Source organism: Eutrigla gurnardus (genome assembly GCF_963514095.1).
Source record: "Eutrigla gurnardus genome assembly, chromosome: 11".
Classification (NCBI taxonomy): Eukaryota; Metazoa; Chordata; class Actinopteri; order Perciformes; family Triglidae; genus Eutrigla; species Eutrigla gurnardus.
In genome coordinates this window covers 7,981,239-8,001,379 of record NC_139925.1, presented here as the reverse complement: position 1 = coordinate 8,001,379, position 20,141 = coordinate 7,981,239, and the positions used below count along the sequence as shown (strand labels likewise).

The window sequence follows — 20,141 nt, the reverse complement described above, 5'->3', positions numbered from 1 at the left end:
CATGCTAGTCTCCTAGAAATCAACAGAAGAAAAAGAAATCAAAACAATACAGACTACCTGTTCTTCCTGTTGACGCACTTGAATATGACGGGGTTGGCCCACGAATGAACATGTACTCCACTTACACAGAGGACGCCAGTTGAGTAGGAGGTCCTCTAATGTGGCCCCATGCGGCCGAGACCACCTCCGAATGTTCTCGCTGGTTGGATCTCAATGCGCCTGTATTTAGAGCTGTTCACTTGGGATCGGTTCACCCAAGACCGAGACGCGTGTTAGTACCAGGTGTGAACATGGCCTTTGTTTCGAGGCGGAGCACAGAATAAATTGGCGGACAGTTATTATTCAGACTTCAGAACAACAGATGCATCTACTTGAGGAAAGCAGATTAACGAAGGCTGCTGATCCAGATATTGAGCAGACACCAAAAGTAGTCAGCTTTATGAAAAAGAAATTACATGGAGATATAAAATGAAAATCTGCAAATGAAAGTAGGATCTACTGAATTGCAGCCGGCATCCAAACCAAACACTGAGCAGATGACCATGATGTGTATAAAATGTTGTGTATGGTATCTGAGAGGTCTTTTTTCTCAAAGCAAAGAGGAATACTTGGAAAATAACACACTGTTCTTTTCCTTCACACAATATGAAAGCAAACTTCATGAAGGTCCTTGAGGACATTGTTTTAAGCCTAAACCCAGTCAGCAGAAGGAATGACTTACATGACTATTTTCTTTATGCAATTTTTGAGATATGATGGTTGTCTTTCTCCTTTACTTTCTGTAGGGGGAGAGAGGAACTCAAGGGCCACAAGGCTTCAAGGTAACTTGTTGAAAGTATTAATACTTGCACCAGTACTTGAGTTCCAACAAAATAAGGCTCCAAAGTCATTCAGTCCAACACTGTCTTGTCCTCAACAGTGTAAATGCAACAGCGGTCTAGACATTGTTGATGAAAAACTTTTTTATCGTCGAAAAGATTCTTTGTTTGACAAGAAGTAGGTCCTGCAGGACATCATACTAGATATTATCAATTTGGTGTTTTTGAGATCTTGTCCAAGAGCCGAAAATTTGTGGCACCACACCACGGTAATTCTTTTTTAGTTGCGACTGAAGCGGACATCCACTCCTTTCTGTTGTCGACTTTTATGCCTCTCCAATCTTCGGTATCTTGAATTCAGATATCCCGTTGTGACAAGCCAAATGTGTTTCTCCCCCATACCTCTCATTCACTTTGTCTGTGCTGTAACAGGGTAACATCGGGCCACCAGGACTCAAAGGCGATCAAGGGCCAGAGGTGAGTCTTTGTATTTATCTCGTGTCAGCTGTGCCACTCACAGCAGGTCAAACAGAGACCAAAAAAAACAGCTGAACACACACAACAGTGAGACAGGTTTCAAGTTTAGGTCGAAAATAGACCTTGGAGAAAAGAATCCATGAAATGTTTATCTTTCGTAATTGAGGATACTAGAAAATCTTTTAAAATGTGTAATATTATAAACATTAATAATAATTCAGATAACCTTTTTAACCCAAACATGAAAAGGGTTATATACATAGATAGCTGTAACTGATGCTTGTTTACTCATTTTCATGGTTATCAAACGCCGTACGCTTAGTTTCCATGGTAATATGATAAAGAGCTTATCTAGAATAACAGCATAACCAGGATATACACTTGCATTTGATATATAACATGCATGCAAACCTACTGCTGCTCATCCGTGATGATATCCTCGCCATACAGTAATTGGCATGAAACTCACCAAGGTTTATTAAAAGGTATCAGGGGCGGAAACACTCTGGAAAGCCGTGTCCACAGTGTAAAGCCCAGTCAATTCTGTCACCAAACAAAGGGAGAAAATAGCCCAATGTATTGGTTTTCCTTTGTGTTTTGCCAGGGCAAGCAAGGCCTGCCTGGACCCACGGGACTCTCAGGCGAGCCAGTAAGTATATTGGCGCTAGACAGTAGCACTTCATGTCAAGCCTTCCTTTCTTTCATTGCCTTATCTGTCACCTTGCCATATCCTCTACCCTCGAACTCAGCCTGCCAAAACGAAAGGGAGAGATGAACAGATAAACCTCAACAGGCAGAGACAGAGAGGAGGTGTAGGGAGAAAAGTCCAGAATTTTTACACAGGCGATCAGTAATCAAATTTAAGAATTAATTAGTGGAAAGAGGCAAATCTAAGCTCTTTATGCCAGGAACGGAGGCAGAGGCTCAATCTGTTCTCCACACCTGCTTCTGTAATGAGCATCTGTCTTTACTCAAAAGCAGGGAGGGAAAAGAGGCATTTCATAAATCCTGGCTAAGGGAAATTATGTTGGAACACGGCAGCCTGCTGAAGCAGTGAGGAGGAGGAGATAAATGTGTGTGAGGAGATGAAGGCCCGGTGATAGATGTGTCTCTTTTCACCACTATTTACAGGGCTCGCCAGGGGAGTCAGGGGTGCCTGGGAGAGATGGCCTGAAAGGAGAAAAGGTAGGTAAACTTCAAATCAAGTTCTCACCTCAAAGAAAAATATGAAACTATGATGTTTTATCACACGTTGAACATGGTAGACAACTTGTGAAGACACTTTTCAGATTACTCGCCCTGCGTGTCGTTACCAATCCTGTTGTAACGTCGTAGCCTCGCTTCTTATGCCTCTAAGAATGCTGTCATTTGTACACACATTTCTTCTTCACAGTTGGGCTTGTTCCAAATACTCTGTGAAAGTGGAAAAGTGCTCAGTTGACATGCATATTTGATGGGTGTTGTCACTTGTCAAAATAAAGAAAGCTTTACTCAAGGCTCCCCATCCACTGGAGTCACTCTGTTACACTCAAGGGCAGAGAAATGAAACCCAAAGTGCTGAAGCCTCCGACATCCATTCACATTTATAATCCTCCTTTGTCATCTCTGCTGTACAGATATTACCTCTGGTCCAAGAGGCAGAACATCCATGCGGTAGACTATAAATAAATGTGAAAAAACAATGTCAAAATATGAAAATGTGAAGCTGGAGCCAGGAGATTTATGTTATTTGTAAAAAAAAGAAAGAAAAAAAAATGGCTCCTTGGAAATAATTTGCTTTTTGAAGTTAAAATCCCAGTAAACATTCACACAAACATGTAAGCTGTAAACATGATGTACCTTTTTTTAATTATATCAGAATTATTACATAAGTGTATTTCCATCACATGCACAGTCACAGTTTTGGTAAAGAATATTAGAATACAGTCACTTCCATCATTTTCATGTCATAATGGTGATATTGCCTTTGAAATTAAGTTACTACTACTCTGGAGTGGTAATAGTAATAGGTTTACTAATAATGGATTCACATTTCTTAGCTCCTTACTTTTCAAAGGAGACCAGAAATATGCAGATAAGCCTGGTTGAGAAACTATTCCTGATTAATTTTGTATGTTATTTTAGGCATTTTGTTGTCGGGCACCAAATATATTTGAGGCAGGAAACAGAAAGGCAGACACTGCTGTTTCTGCCTTGTGGACAGCAATTACTAACCTATCAACTTGATGGTTTTGTAAGGGTCCATGCAGTGCCAAACGCTGTCCCCTCTAACAAACAATGTTAATGTTTATGCCTATTGATGTGCAAAATGATCCTGGTAAATGGTGTGTGCCCCTGCTTCACCCTGCAGACTCTTTGTTGTCCACCTCCCTATGTGTACTGCAGCACACCCTTTGCATTGCTGAGATGACTGAGCATTTTGTCTATGGAGAAACGTCTGAATAGTGTCTATTTTTTTCCTGTTTGTAGGGGGACTCTGGTGGAGGGATGGGGCCACAGGGTGCTAAGGGTGAGCCTGGACAGCCTGGAGGTGGATATGTGGTGGGTACCATCGGGTTTATGCAGTCACTTTCATCTAACCTTGTTAAGTTACAAGGCATGAAACTAGTAAACGTGTGGAACAGGAAAACAACAACACAATAGAAGTTCACAAGGCATAGATCATCTGCAAACAGCTGTAACGGCAGCAGACAAGGTACAGGAAGCTAGCTCCTCTAGCCGTGTAGCTGCCATGACATTATGGAGATGCAGTGCCATTAAGTAATCCTCCATTGGATAACCCCAGCCTGTGTAATCACCTGTCCTCCCACTTTGGAGCTTATAGCTGTTGAAGCACTCTCTTTTATGGACATGGCTTTGCATATAGAAATGTTCATTATAGTGGTCCCGACGCACGTGTGCAGCCTCAGTCCTGGTTGACGGTGCTCGCTCGACTCAATCATCAGCAAGTGCTCCGTGGCTTTAAACAATCATGTTTGTTTACGTGTGAAGACACCGTAGCGGACCTACTCATCAAGCATGTGGACAGTGTGTTCAGCTGAGCAGAGTAATAAGCGAGAGATTGAAGTATTTAAACCTCTTTAATGTGCTCCAGCACTGTGAAAATTGAGCGGCATTGAAATAGAAGACTATATATGTGGGTGCAAGTATCAAGGGGTGGTGTTTACAGCAGGCCAATTGCCTTGTATGTTGTTACTCCGTTCAAAAGCATAACAAAGAGAGCTGTCTGTCATTTAGAGCGGGCGTCCTTCTGCACAGACCCTGAAAGACTTTTAGGAACGTCATTTATGTTCGGAGGCAAAATGGATTCCCAACATTTTATCGTCTTTGTTATGTAAGACAAAGAAATGGAAAAAAGCAATAAACAAGAAGTGAATGGAGACAGTCTGAGGGTCTTTAATGAGTCAGCTGGCTCAAGGAGTAAATGTCACTCATTGATTTTGCCTTTAAGTGAATAATGAGCAATTTGCATTTCTTTTGACTTTTATTATTTGCATAGATTTGCAATCCACCTCTACTCTTGAGTACTGATATAAAGGTTTGTTTCTGTAGAGTGCCGTTGCATAATGCTTAATGGAAGTTTTTCTTTTTTTTCCGAAAAAGAAAATGCGGTCTTATTATTAGTCTCAAAAAAGTTCTGCTCCTCCCAAACTTTTCTCTGTTTTATGTTGAAGTGAATTGGTACATTTCTCCCTAAAAACTGTAGAATTGCTGTATTTCTTCAAAAGCAACTTCTGCACAGCTAATTTACATTGTGCAATGTCGAACTTGTAACACTAATACAGCTGACCACAGAAATCAATGTCTCATCACAACTGTAACAGTAAATAATGCTTACAGTGGCTTCAATTCCAATCAACGTTTTTCTCTGGTATAGCATTATCTGCCTCTAAACACAGAAACTATTATAAATGTAGAAACAGTATTGAACATGAGCCCATAATGCAACGCTGCGTTCAAACTGTTTGCACTGTGGAGTGTAGCTTGTATTGTTTAAACTCCAGCACCATAACAGCTTTCTTGGGCTGCACCTCGGGTATCAAAGTGAATTGCTGATTCATTTTCAGTCAATCCTTATTCTAATCTCTTCTTTCTGCTGTTTTGTAGGGAGATGGCTTATCTCTAAGCAGAGGGTCTCGAGGGCCCAAGGTATGTTATTATTTAACATTATTATATAGAATATATTAGAATATTGTACACCTACAGTACTGTTTTCATCAGTTTGTCAGTCTAGGTGGTTTGGTTATGTTTGTGTTTTTTTATTTATCCATTACTTTTATTACATGTTTGGCTTTTTCAGCTATGTATTCATTACTTTAAGCATCTGTTTTAACGGTTTATCTGTTAATTTAAGCTAATTATTCAGGCCCCCGTGCCTACTCGGTTTCATGAAACCAAAATACGCTCACACACTGTACGTACTTGATTTAATGACTGTAGGAGAGATTTCAAGGTTCTTTTTGGTGCATCATGCTGAGTTTGTTGGCAAGATCGGAGAAAAATGCATTAAAGATGCCTGCGTTATCAAAGATTGTTGTCTCGGGAAAAATATAATGGTGCATTTGAACATATTGCGTAGCCCTGCACACGCAATAGTTCAAATGAAATACATAATGAACATGTGCACGCCATTGACCTTGACTATAGCTGTGTTTCTTCCCCTTAAAAGCCAAACATAAAGGGAGTTCTCTCAGTGTTTGAATAGTTAATGATTTCTATCATGCAGTGCAGCAGCTCTCCATGACTTCTGGATTCACTATCACTTAAACTCCAGCGACTGCTTCATTGTGTTTTTGTCAGGGTGAGAGGGGCGTCCCAGGACTGCCAGGAGAACATGGTGAAAAAGGTGAACCTGGAGAGAACATCATCGGCTCCCCTGTGAGTATGATGTCATATTGGTTGATCTGTGTCTATTCATTATTTAGTTAAAACTATGATACCTTCAGGTTCCTGCCTTCATCATATATGCTCTCCACTGCTAGTTTGAACCTCACACAGATTTGATTGTGAGTGAGTCTGCTTTCAGTTTTGAAATATAAGATTGTTGCAGACAGACAATCAATAGAGCAAAAGGTGTCTAACAAAATTCCTTTACTGGATCCTGGGTGCTAGAGGGCAGACAGTGTTAACAAGATGTGTGATGTGTTCTCAGGGCCGCATGGGACCCCAAGGAAAGCCAGGAATTGAGGTATGTGGAAAATTGTGAATCCACGAAACTAAAAAAAAAACACCTTTTCTTTTACAGGTTTTCAGCTCATTGATGCTGTGGCCAGCAGTCTTGCAATTATTTTAGGATATAAATAAGATTCTGCAGTGTTTTCCAGTCGTTATCTGGTTGCATAAAGCAGGATTGTTCAAATCATCAGGGTTTTTGCGTGTTTTTCAGGGCCCTCGTGGACCCCCAGGTTTATCGGGCCCCGCCGGAGCTCCAGGAAGAGAGGTAAGTGAGATCAGTCTCCACTCTTATTCATTTCCCTCACACATCTGCAGACAAGAAAAGCATAAAAGAATGTCAGCCACCGCTATGGTTGAACAAGTAAAATGTATCACCACTCCCGGACACATCCCCACCAACGGAGATGGGTGCATGTCTGCTATCATAGCTAGGGGGGTTATTCACTTCTTTCTTTGTCTCAACTAAAGGGCTCCCCTGGTAGGCAAGGCCCCGCAGGCCCTGCTGGACCCCCAGGTGAACCAGTAAGTGAGAAGATCTCATTTTTGCTTTCTGCAGCTGAGCATCACTGATTTGCAGGGACAACTTCTGAGCTATCCATAGGTCAAAGTCACTATTCACAGTGCATCTCTAGTGTTTATATAATTAGCAGGTAGGCCTGCTGTTCGCTTACAAACGTCACCTTCAGAAAAGGTTGCGGTTTACCACTAAATTGGCAGCGCCCTGCTGTTAGCATGTTTTCCTCTCTTTCTTGTCTTGTCATTTCAAGTAAGCAAAGTTTACTATAGTTCTGATAGCTGTAGTGTACAACACGAGTACTGTTGTTGCTGATGCATCAAAGCCTTGCAAATGTAGCATTTTAACCAATTTATATTCATGCATTGTAAAGAAAGACCCATAAAACATATTTATTGTCATTTCTTGAAGACACATGGGCAAAATGTTTTCTTCAGCTCCACAGAAGAACACTTTTTCAAAGATGCGAGGACAAAGTTATTAAACTGTTTCCTCAAGCGTTGCACATAAAAAACACTGAAACAGAAATTTGTCTCAAAAATGTTTGAGGCAAAATCACATTCCTTAAGGGCATATAAGATGCTCTCAAAAAATAGTGTTTTGAGCAATTTAGAAGTTGCAGTTGCACCAAACAAACAACGATATATATTTCCAAAACATGATAGATTTGTTAGCTCTATGTTAAAACTTTGGCAATCGTTCTTCTTTCTTTGACAGACTGCCCTGCCAATTGTTGGAGACATGGGTGCGTTACTCAAGGTAAGGTATTTAATCTTCATAATTCATGATAATTACAGCCTTTCACAAACAGTGACATGCAATGGGGTGCCTGGGTTAGCATTTAAAGATGATCAGTATCTGTTCATGGGAAAGGGTGCTATTTTACTTATGTATCGATGCTATCAGTTTAGAGTTATAGTAAAAGCCCTTGAGTGCCTCCACCAGGATATGTGTAGAAAAGACCGGCTTACAGGTCGCTACAGGTGGTCAGTCAGTCTACACCGTATGACAGCATGATTAATGTCGCCTGTCACTTGAACATACTTCGATAGTTTTGTATTAATAATTACTTTGTGGTCATTTCCCTCTCATCATTATGAAGAGTCATACAGTTTATTTTAGCGGTCATCTCGTGTGTATAGAAAGCTTTGGTAGTGAGAATTGTGTAAAGGTGTGAACTTCTGTCAATAATTAGTTTCTCTTTGTTTGAGGATGCTGCACGCTAGACATGCTATAAAATCTATATACATCATTTGGGGGATGGGTACTCTGCATGATGATTATACTGCTCCAATCAGTCTTAATGGGGCAGCCAACCACAAATTGTCAGAATTGGAACAATTTGGATGTGGCCACTCATTGTCCTATTATAATAAAATGACCTTTATAATCTTTACATGTCTGATATCCAGATATAACATTACCCAGTGCAGATAGTAGATGAGAATACAAAATGTTCGCTTTGTATTCTGTATTGTATATATTTGTTAAGCATTAAATTCACTATGATGCTTATGTTTTTGAAGGCATGTATAAGTCAACAAAATATACATGGCGTAAGAGATAAAAACTATTTATATATCTGAATCTGGAAGAACAAAATGGCCTTTTGTGTTTTGGTGTGATCAACCATGATGAATCCTGGTATGCACCAGTTTTTCAAACGTAATGTTCTATGTATTTTAGATGTAATGCCCCTGAGAAGAGCTCACTTCTCTTACTTCTAAAATGCTATGATTTAATTTCCTCTGGTACATTTCCCTTGTCACTTAAACCTTCACCTTCATTTAACATTAAAGCATTTTCTTAGAATGCTAAGAACCGTCTTAGCGAAGATTTGAAAACAATCTTATCCCTAAAACCACCAGACCTGCAGCTTTATATCTTTATTTTCTCACTTTGAAAGGCTATCGCCCCTAATTTTTTCATCAATCACTGACCAAATGCAGGATTTGCATTGGGAAAGCAAGGCCAAACATAATGTGAAACACTTTTCAGCCTTCAGCCTTTATTACCTGAGTTTTCTGTTGTGGCTGCTACCTTTCATAATGGCTATTTCCATCAAAGTCCATGCAAATTACCACTTTGTTCTTTTTTCCCTTCTCTCTTCTGATTAAAGACGTTGCCTGCAGCGCAGAACTTAGCTAAATAACGATAATGGGGTTTTTCCTTTTTTGACGTAATGCATGTCAACTCTGACAATAAATATAAAGCCATCACATGCCTAATCAGATATCAGGTAAAACCAAATGCCAGTAGTTATCATTTTCTGTCACCTCTTAGTGTCAACTTATTGTATCCATTAAGTGCTCTGTGTGATTAGTCTATTGTTTATTGGCTTCATCACATGCTCAGTGGCACTCTATAATTGGCCCTTTTCACAGCAGGCATTTTGACATGTCTTTGCAGGGTAAATACAGGTGTAATTAATAACATTAATCGTGGCACTGTTCCATTGAGGTGGGCCGAAGCCCTGGTATTGTGCATGCTGGCTCACTGGACCATAATTAATTTTATCAATCATACCTGTGTTTACCCAGCAATGACATGTCAAAAATGGCTCCTGTGAAAAGGGGCTCTAAGTACTTTCAATAGCTTGGGGGCACATACAACAATGACTAAACACATTCAACACATACTCAATAATAACATGCTCTCATTACTTTGCATTATTGATTAAATTTCCTTCGACATCATTAAATGACAAGCATGTACAGATATTTTCCAGTTTGTATTCAGACTCTAGAAGGTGCAGTGCCCGTACCTAGACCGGATCAGGGACAATGATATTTAAGATTCTCACCTAAATGTCACATTCAATGAGTTTGACAAAGTTCACCACTCACCTAGATGAGAGACACTCCTGGTGGGTTCACAATATTCGGCTCTGCAGACATTTAGAGAACACTTTGTGTCAGTTGGGGTCTTATCCTCCTCCCTGGGGATGTGACATAATAAAGGGTGAAAATGCAGTGCTTCAGCTCAACTTGATGAAATCTTATCTGTGCCGCCACTTTTGCTTCCCGCGCTGCCTTGCGCTGGCAGAATGCCTGCAGTGTGTGCCAGACGAGAGCCCCAGGGCTTCCTGGGCAGAAGGGAGAGAAGGGGTCCCATGGAGTGCAAGGAGAAGAGGGAATAGTGGGAGAAAAGGTACGAGTAGCTCTTCAGCATGGCAGGCATTTGGAACAGATGCTGTAAACATGTTCACCTGACCGTGATGCATTGCATTGTGTGTTGGCTGCTTTTTGAATCCATTTTAGAGCATGTGTGTTGACACCCATATTCATTGTGTCCTTCTATTCTAAACAAGGGGGATCCAGGTGTGAGGGGTCCCATGGGTAACCCTGGAAAAGAAGGCCCAAAGGTAGGCAAGGAAGTATTTGGTGAAAATATACCCACATTCTTTAATGTAGTTGTATGTAGGGATCTATATTAATTATTAACCTTCACAGCATGCTAAAATCATCTGTAACACTAATGGCCTCATTCTATGATATGGTTTCTTGAAATGTGTCTTTAATCCAATATATAGGGATCTACATTCAACGTGTTTCATAAACCCTTTGGGTTATTTCTGGAAGCCTAACTAGCTGTTCTACAACTCATATTATTCTATACACTCGTATGTGCTTGCTGCAGAAGTTGTTGCTATGGATACCGTGTTGTACAAGGCTAGGCAATTGCAAGTCGTGTGCTGTAAAAGGGGAAGAGACATTTTGAAGTTTATACCCATCAGCCTTTAGTTTTAGGCCTTTTCATGTTTGGTGAAAAACACTTCCCCCCCCCCCTCCCTCATTGCTTCTGCCTCGCTGCAGGGAGTAAAAGGAGAGAGAGGGTTCCCAGGCCCCACGGGAGATAAAGGTGATGAGGTGAGTGGAGAAAACAAAAAAAGTTGTATCTAAACAAATGAATCCCGTTGTTATCTAACCATCCGGAAGTCACTGTGACATTGAGAAGTAGGCTTTTCAAAAGAATGTAAATGTATTGTAATGTCTGCCTCATCTTCAAGCCCGTCTACTCTGAAAGTCTGTTTTCAAAAGAATGCTATCAAAAGCTATCCCCGGTGCTGCGTGTGCACTATGCCCTATCCTTTGCACTCCGAGGAGCTACTTTATGAAGCGCCTGCCCTGCGTATGTGTGTGTTCGCACTAATTAAAAAACAAGGCACTCTTTAGAGGAGCTGAGGAGCATTTCATAGGTCAGCTTTTAGCATTGACCTGCAATGGCAGGAGATTTCCACTAACAGGAAGACTTGTTACTAGATTTTCTAGGCTCAATAAAAAACATGTTTTATATCCCTGTTGAAGTTGTTCTTTTTCTTTTTGATGTTAAAGGAAACCATTGAGAGAAACATGTGCAATGCCATCTGGAAAATACAACAAACAGAGTTGCCTTATCTAAACAAATGACAAAAGTTGCTGCATGTAGGCAATGGGTCATTTCACAGCTTCTACGTATTCAGAGGTGCTACAAAGCAATGTGAACATAATCCCAGTAGTCATTGCAGTGAATAGAAAAGTTTCAGCGTTCCTCCTCTACGGTGTAGTTCCAAGCACTATATGCTGTGTATGACATGAGAACGCATCTGTGAAATTGTTAGCTGCTTGGCGTTCACACTGAATAAGATCCTACCTTTCAATAGTGAGACATTATTCTAAATTTCTCTTCCAGGGGACTGCAGGAGTACCAGGTCTTCCTGGTGCCACAGGTCGTACAGGGGCCCCGGTAAGAAGCCCATCTTTCATGTGGTCTGATAGAATCTTCTTTCATTATCTCATAATACGAAGTACCGTTACGTGGTAACTTTATCACAACATGTAATATTCTTTCTTTCTGAGGTTAATGCTTAAAACAGGATGCTGTTCTGTTTGCAGGGGCTTATGGGTAGACCCGGGCCAATGGCCCAACAAGGAGGAAAAGGAGATAAAGTAAGATGATTTAACATTTAAACATTTATCTATAGAATGTAGGTGTATGTGTAGGTTTTCCTTCATTGTATAGACTGTGGACAGTGAATGAATGCATACACTATTATGGTGAACTTATGTAATAAACAAATGGTTTTTAATATAAATACATTTTCTATACATATTTTCCCCTTAAAATGTTTTTTTCTGGAAGATAGATTGTTAAAATGAAAAACAATGACTATAATAAAAATGAAGATGGAGATTTAAAAAAAATACTAAATAAATCAAGGTTTTTAATTATTTAATTATATGCATCAAAGTGTAGAAATCCAGATATCTTAAAGTGGCAGTCCGTAAGATTTGAGATGCGTTGCTTCTGGCGGCCTCTCTGGTGGTAGATGGAACTGCAGGCGAGCCTCTTGGACCTCATCTCCCTCACCGAACACTGTCTCTCATCTGTGTGATGCCTTCAAATGCTCCACACTGAAAGGAGGTCCATCGTTTTCCCTCATGGGGGTCACTTTGCTTCTTGATGACTTGCCCTTCTTCACTTCCATTAGTTTTTCTTCTTCTTCAGTTTGGAAGTTGAATGGTCTTCTTTCTCTGCCTGTTGATCCTCCATTGTGAGTCAGCAGTAATGAAATTTAGACTAGAGGGAGCCCGACTCATCAGTCGGAAGTTACTGATTTCCGATTACAATGAAACGCAGCATACTTCCGTGAGTAGCTCCACCCGGCAGACCAACCGCTGCTGATTGACGTAAAAAGCCTCACTTATTTTGAATTGTGCACGGGAATATCACAATAGACACGGAGATCCTATTTCTGGGCAAAGCAGCAAGTACAAGCACTTCCATTAGTGGGTCATGTGATCAATCACCATTGTTTTAACTCACTCTTTGATAGATAGTAACCTAAAAGACAATTAAATAGATGAAAATGTTAGTGACGGGCACTTTAAATTAATCTTGGATGTATTTTTCTTCTTCTCAGAGTTGGTAAATAAGCTCCCATACTGTTCCTGATGAACAGTTTCATTCCCACAGACTTTTAATAATTGTTCTGGTTTGTGTTTGGCAGGGAAATGAAGGACCCACAGGCAGACCAGGGCTTCCAGGGCCTCCGGTAAGTTCCACTAGCCTCAACAAGAGCCAGATGGTAGTAAGAAGTCTTGAAACCTCTGTTCAGGTCATAGATTCAATGTCGGCCTACTTGTATGCTTAAATACACAAACTAACTTTCTTTTTTAGTTTACAAACTTTGAAAATATTTAATCATCTTGCTTTTCTCAGCACTGTTCAAAGATCTCCTTCGCCCGTGTTCAAGTGAGGTTAGAGCCACAACCTTGCTGCGGCACGTCTTCCTACACAAATGACCATCGGTGCACTAATATTTTGCTCCGTCTAACAGTCTTTAGTGTTACAAGAAACGCATAACTGACAAACAAGCACAAATATGATGGAATTGTGGTGACCTGTTCGCTGGCACTGAGTCATGCTCGTACCCTTTAAAAGGCCAGTGAGTAAGCACTTCCAAAGGCAAATCTATAATTCATCAGCCGTCCCCTTGAACCTGCCGTGCCCCCCCCCCCCACACCCTGGTCTCATAAACTGCAGTCTGGGAGGACAGGGGATGGCTCAGTGGCCTGAAAAGGGCACAGGCATCCGCTTGCTTCTAAATGAGAACCTTGACTCCTTCTACATTTACAATAGCTGCCCTCTACCAATCTATCATCGGAAAAACATTCTTTTATGTTCTAATACTGCCCACTACCTGGTTCTCACACCCCACATCTCTTTTAATCACAGGGCTCTTTTGTATTTCTCAAACACTCTTGTTTTCCGAATAACCGCTGGCGCAGGGATGATTAAGTCTACTGTTATATGGTTTTTCCCCTGCTTTACACCTCTCACTCTCTTGCACACTCTTTCCCTCTCTTTCTGCAATCACCAAATGAGCTATTGATCTCCCTCTTGTAGCTTCTAAGTGCTCAACAGTGTATAACCGCTCCAGACCGACTGTACCGTTTTTTCCTGTAAAGACTCTTGGTGCCTAAAACACAGAGTCTCTGAGAGGAGAGGTCTGATTTACTGTTGCCTGTGTTTCAGGGTGTTCCCTATGTGGAGGGCAACGGGATGAGCAGTCTGTACAAGCTGCAGGTAAAAACTGTTAAGATGACTTAAACTAATTTCATTGAGATGATCGTCATAGTGCCATCAATCATATCGTACACATCATCTGAGCTTGTTGTTGAAATATGTTGTGAAATATAGCCATAACATGAAAACCATCTCTTTTCAGAGCGGTGGTGCTCTTTTAGGACCTCCTGGTGCTCCAGTAAGCAAAATCTTTTGTATGCCTGAAGCAAATCCTTTACACTATACTACGGACAAAACACAAGCAGACAGGCGTGTTGATCAGAACCTGGAAGAGCTGAATAACAAATGACCTGACCAACCCTCCAGTGTTATCTCAGTTACCGAGGGCCCTATCGCAGTCAATCATGTTCATTGAGAGCCGGTAGTTGGTGAAGGCCGAGAGGCTTCTTGACTCTCAAACAGGTGTTTCCGGCCCACCCCGGGAAGACACAACAACATTGATATGTGAAATGGAGTTCAGTTGTTCCGCACGGTGCCAAACTGAAGTGACCCGATTTGCTTATCAGCTCCCCCTGCCTCGCCTTATCAGACAGTTTGTAATCTCGTCCAGTCTCCTGGGAGACATTCATTCACGCAGGCCCTGCAGAGATCCATCCACCAACACTTAAGGTGGTGACAAAAAAAAAAAAAAAAATAGACACTCCAATATCCCCAGCACACAATGCACATGAACCACAGCTTGCCTCTCCCTGTACTGCATCCATCACAGCCCCGCAGCTGCTCTGGAGCAACCAATAGGAGAGCAGCTTCATCAGTGTTAACAGGGGCAAGAGACCAAATTTACTGATTACTTATTAAAAATGTAAACATGCATGACCAGTGTTTTAAATCACGTGTGATAGCTAGACTGGATTATATGATCCTAAGCATTTTAAAACTTGGGAAAACAGTCTCCTACAACACGATGTAAGCATGATTTACAGACAGACAATGTGTGACAAGAGAAGCAATAATGAATGCTATAAATTTTAATGGCACTAACATACAGTAGCCACATGTCATTTCAGACTATATTTATGATTGGAACAGTAGCGGTTGTTGCGTTCATGGGAGTAATCTGTCCTTTTTCACTCCCTCTCCCTCTCTCTCTCTCTCTCTCTCTCTCTCTCTCTCTCTCTCTCTCTCTCTCCCTCTCCCTTTTAAGGGCCCCAAAGGAGATGAAGGACTTGCTGTGAGTTGAAGCTTTTCATTCTGGAATATATATTGTATGAAATATTTGGCTATTTTTTTTTTATATGTTTTTTGCGCTGCCCCCCCCCCCCCCTCCCAAAAAATAGACAATTCAGAGTTTCCAGTTGCTTTCCATCATTGTCGCTGTGGTTCTCTGCAGCATAAGTCAATACACCCTCAAGCCTGAGCACTTAACCACTCGCAGTAGAACTCCAACACACAGCGAAAAAATGATCATGTCTCCTGCAAATATGAAACTGTTGTACCATATTGTCTTGCCAGTGGGAACATATGAACTCTCCCTGCACTTCAAATGCCCCCAACCCCCCCAACCCCCATACTGATGCCCGAAAACAATCCACGCAGACATGGAAACAATTCAACGCCATCAACTTGAATTCTTTATTCTCACAGGGCCAATTGCATTTTTTATTGTTTTGTTGCACGGTGATTTTTCACCAGGATGCTAATTTGACATTTTAATAAATTGTGTGAGCGGCTCCAGTGCTGTGGTGGAATTGCCCCAATCCGTCTCACAGCTGATCCTCTTGGCTGGCCCACTCTTCCCTTAGTCACACTCGCTTATTCATGACAATCTACATGTGTGACAATTACCTGTACAATCCGTCTATGTCAGCGCCGGTTGCCCCTCTAGTCTGTGTAATGGCATTTCTCCATGGCAGCTTGAGCAAGATGAGGTAGATAGAGGCCATCACTTGCTCGAGTACTGGGAATGGGTCTCTATTTTTAGCGCAGAAAACCAAGTCTGGTGTGATTGTCAAATGGAGCTCTTTTTTTTTAAAGAAGCTTTAGCCTACAAGGTGTGACGGCATGCGCAATAGGTCATACAATATAATTCACTCAGGTTGAAGTATTGTCGTTTTAGGATTATCTTCATATTGACACATAAGGAATTATATTAACCAAGGATATCAAGAGGAGAGATGGAATTGTAGAATTTAATGTTTGCCTTTATGTAGTTTTGATCTATACTTGCCTGTACGGCATTATAATGATACCATTAACCTTCTAGTAGCTCATCACCAAACAGACAGAAATAGCCTCATGCATCATCACTAACAACCCTTAGTCAATAGAAGTAGTGATTTCTTTGTCTTGACACAGCGGTCGGTGTGTTTTTCTCTCATAGGGCGAACCAGGGGCCATGGGATTACCCGGGCTTGAAGGGCTACCCGGTGCCAAGGTAAGCAACGGTATCGGGCCCAGAGAAGCGTCTCATGACCTAACCTGAAAGTGAGGGGAAGTGCTTTCTCTCTACTTCGTTTTCATTTCAGGATTTAAAGAGTAGGAAATTAGATATCCAGATACAAAACTATTTTAAAAAAAAGCAAAAGTGAAAGACATGAGTCAACTTAAGGGGAAATAATCACATTCAAAATTCAATCAATTCAGTGTTTTTTTTTTTTTTTTTCAAATATTGACTAAAGTAAGGACTGAAGGAAGATCTTTGAACTGGATATTCCAGTAATAGTACAGCGATTTGTCAAAACTGAGTTGCCGAAGCATCCATAGTCTCCAGCTGCACAACTACAAAGCTAGCCCTGCAAGCAACTTCCTACATCTAAATATGCATGTAAAAGTTGCCACTGAGTGTGTGTTGGGGGAGGTTTCTGCGACATTCAGAGTGAGTAATTTATCCTTTAGAGGAATTCTGGCAAATGTATGACATATGCAAAGTGTTGGTGAAATATGAAAGAGACTTAAATTCATAAGGATGTCTTTTATTATAAATCCATATTTGTGATTTTTCAAAGTAAAGACTTGTGTTTTTAGCCTTTAGGCTTTTTTGCATTGCATTTGCCAAAACAGCAAGAAGCCCAGGATCCATTCATCCATTCCACGCAGGTTTAGGCAGCTTCTGACAGTGATTACTGTACGTGTATTCTTTGTGTTATGTGTATGTCTGACACTTCTGCAATGTTTCCTTCAGGGTGATATTGGTTTGCCTGGTCCACACGGGATACAAGGCCCTCCAGTAAGTATATATATATTTTGAGATTATTTTTGTCAACTCGTACTCGTGCTTGATGTATCATCTATGTATTTAAGTTTGCTGCTGGCAACAAGTCGATGATATTTCACAAAGCACACAGAATAACAACCATCAAAAGAAGAAGTGCCATAACACAACACTACTTTGACGAATGACTCGGATGTGTACCTGATGTCGGTTCAGTGGACTTCCTGTGAAGTTCTAGTATTCTGGCTGGTGTATTCTAAACGGGAGGTTGCAGAGGTGCTGTAGATACGACACCATTGAGGACCTGTCAAACACGGTCTGTTCTCTGCCTATGTTGTGATTGACAGGGGAAGCCCGGGACTCGTGGAGAGCCAGGGATCCCAGGAGAGCCGGTGAGCCTCAGCCTCTTACTCTCTTTGAGCTGTCAATCCACGTGTCATTCCTTTGTCACAGCCGTCTGACACGTCGGCTGCCTCTCTTCCTTGACAGGGTGAGCGGGGGCCGCTCGGAGAGACAGGATTCCCGGGGCCCGAGGGACTCCAAGGTGTTGCTGTAAGGATGCTACATGAATTCTGTTGCTCCTCCCTATATAATCACAACTGCTTTCAGTAATGTCCAAACTGGAAATACAGTAGGGCTTTGAATAACACACTGCCCCTTACTATTAGCATTTTACCATTCTATGGAACATAATTCAAGGACAATATGGTTAAAAATGTATGTTAGCGATCGCTTGTCCTGCAGCTGATTACAACCCTCTATGTAATTACCATCAGAGATGGTTTCTGTAATTTTCCCTGTAAGCGCACAATGGAACAGTGTTCGCACAGCAATCAGGATCATTATCCCTTGGTTGAGATATCTCATTAACTGTGGAGATTACTAGGAGTGCAACAGTGCTGATCCAATCGAAGGTGGGAGCTGATACAAAATGTCTTTGTTTGTGTTGCACTCCTTGAGCAGGGGAGACCTGGAAAAGATGGGACTCCTGGATACAAGGTGAGTTGTGCGAATACGCTGCAAATCCCCTTATAGAAAGTACTTTACATCAGCCGAGCTACAGAAAGATGGCACAGCAGATTTTTATCCCCCCCCCCCCCTCCCCATCCTGCATCCCCGCCACCCACCCACCCCAAGCTACAGCATCCTGAGTGCATTAAACCTATTTGCATATTTGAGATTTTAACGATTAAAACTAAATGAAATCCTGCAGATTTAAGGCTTTGTTGACTTAGTCTTTTTTTTTTACTCTAATTATACAGTTCATTTTTTCAGGCAATGATAAAATGTTTGTAAAAGAGGCTAGTAGACACTTAGATTAAATATGCATTTTCCTGCCCGATGAACCTAGCTAAAATGGAAACAAACACGGCAGCGACGTTTAAGTGTCTGATCAAATCAATTATGCACTATTTAATTCATAATCACAAAGAATGGGCTTACAGCATGCAGAACAGATCTGCTATGAATTCCCATTACTAATACATTATACAGTTCAATACCGAACTGGTTTGACTATTGCCGTTTTGCTGATTTCTTTTCACCTTAATGACAACCCCAACTGTTCATTGTTTGCTTATTATTATCAGTTAATATTCTTCCACCGAAATATCAGCAGCGCATAAAGCCCTTATACGGTCTTATCCCCATTCCTTTCTGCAAAAGTGCCTGACATTTTGATGGGGCAACAGTGCCATCTAGCAGGTGGCTTTGCTCCTCCACCCAGACTCCCTACACACTGCTTTGAGGTTTAATGTAATGCTCAGGGAAGCACATTTCAGTGGGCAAGATGATAGATTTAAGCCTCCCATCAGGCATTGGGGAATACAGAGTACTGCAGATTAAAGCAGGCAGGGGAGAACAGCACCACAAAGAGATGCCCGTTTTAAAACCACATCATGCCAGATTGTCTTTTGCATGGCTCCTGTAATCCAGCAGGAAATTGATACAAAGGTGCTCCCATGGGTATTGCTGTGAGCGGGGTAAAGGGATGCAATGAGGAGTGACAGGGAGGGATTGGAAGACACAGGATGTTGTGACACGAAGCCAAAGACAGGTATTTTCTCTCCCAGCTCCTCCATACAGTAGAGACAGCTGGTGGGAAAGCAGATATTACTCAAAAAGAAAACCAGGAGTGATGCAGAGAAGCCGTGACATTGCAGAAGGTGAAACACCGTACAGGGAGATATTATACAAGCAATGCATCTGAGCTGAGTAAGAAGCAATCAATGCACAGCCATCTGAAAAGTGTACATTTCTCAAAGTCAAGTCAAGAAAAGCTTGCTCACATTTTTTTCTTCGGGCAACATAACAGAAATGTCTAGAGAAGATATGAAGAAAATGCTAATAGGTGGGTTTAAATCTCTGTTTCATATGTACAGATTAGCACCCAGGTGTCGGAAGCTGTTTGCTATTTGCACCCCGGCAGAATAGCCAATGTGGCTATTTACAGTGTGTGTATAGCAAGAGCAACAGAGACGAACACCCAGGTGTCCATAGCCAACAAGGCTTTTGCACCAAAAACCAGGCACACATTAGACTTTATGTGTATGTCTAGCCTTCTGTAGGCTATGTTTTTTTTCCTAAACCTAACTAAGTAGTTGTGTTGCCTAAACCTTACCAAACTGAGACTGAAGACAGAATATAATATTTATATATGACAAAAACAAAACAAAAAATAATAAGTCAACTAATTGGTGTAAAACTAAGCTTCTCACAGGACTCAAACCCTGGTTTCCTGGATAAAAGTCGTGAGTTTGTCCCATACTACGACTATATTACTATTGTACTTTGTGGTGGGGGAAAAGCTCATATAGATGTTACTCCTTTACCTTTTTATTTTATGACAACAAAGCCTTAAAATATGTGTATCTGATTTTTCTAAGGGATCTACAGGCACAACAGGGGACAGAGGATCCAAAGGAGAACGTGTAAGCAA

General features: G+C 41.2%; 1 protein-coding gene across 3 annotated transcripts in view; it reads left to right on the top strand.

Annotated features, from left to right (window-relative positions):
• Window positions 1-20,141, top strand: part of LOC311020845 (uncharacterized protein) — a 96,310-nt gene that overhangs the window by 64,048 nt on the left and 12,121 nt on the right. For all 3 annotated transcript variants that reach the window (XM_084021070.1, XM_084021069.1, XM_084021071.1), the window contains 26 exons: window positions 786-821; window positions 1,251-1,295; window positions 1,900-1,944; window positions 2,427-2,480; window positions 3,765-3,836; window positions 5,403-5,444; window positions 6,096-6,173; window positions 6,448-6,483; window positions 6,682-6,735; window positions 6,939-6,992; window positions 7,702-7,743; window positions 10,030-10,134; window positions 10,295-10,348; window positions 10,800-10,853; window positions 11,656-11,709; window positions 11,859-11,912; window positions 12,974-13,018; window positions 14,002-14,052; window positions 14,195-14,230; window positions 15,197-15,223; window positions 16,373-16,426; window positions 17,174-17,218; window positions 17,551-17,595; window positions 17,693-17,755; window positions 18,167-18,202; window positions 20,089-20,133. In XM_084021070.1, coding sequence (XP_083877196.1) covers window positions 786-821; window positions 1,251-1,295; window positions 1,900-1,944; window positions 2,427-2,480; window positions 3,765-3,836; window positions 5,403-5,444; window positions 6,096-6,173; window positions 6,448-6,483; window positions 6,682-6,735; window positions 6,939-6,992; window positions 7,702-7,743; window positions 10,030-10,134; window positions 10,295-10,348; window positions 10,800-10,853; window positions 11,656-11,709; window positions 11,859-11,912; window positions 12,974-13,018; window positions 14,002-14,052; window positions 14,195-14,230; window positions 15,197-15,223; window positions 16,373-16,426; window positions 17,174-17,218; window positions 17,551-17,595; window positions 17,693-17,755; window positions 18,167-18,202; window positions 20,089-20,133 — 1,326 coding nt within the window. The remainder of the gene's footprint in view (window positions 1-785; window positions 822-1,250; window positions 1,296-1,899; window positions 1,945-2,426; window positions 2,481-3,764; window positions 3,837-5,402; window positions 5,445-6,095; window positions 6,174-6,447; window positions 6,484-6,681; window positions 6,736-6,938; window positions 6,993-7,701; window positions 7,744-10,029; window positions 10,135-10,294; window positions 10,349-10,799; window positions 10,854-11,655; window positions 11,710-11,858; window positions 11,913-12,973; window positions 13,019-14,001; window positions 14,053-14,194; window positions 14,231-15,196; window positions 15,224-16,372; window positions 16,427-17,173; window positions 17,219-17,550; window positions 17,596-17,692; window positions 17,756-18,166; window positions 18,203-20,088; window positions 20,134-20,141) is intronic.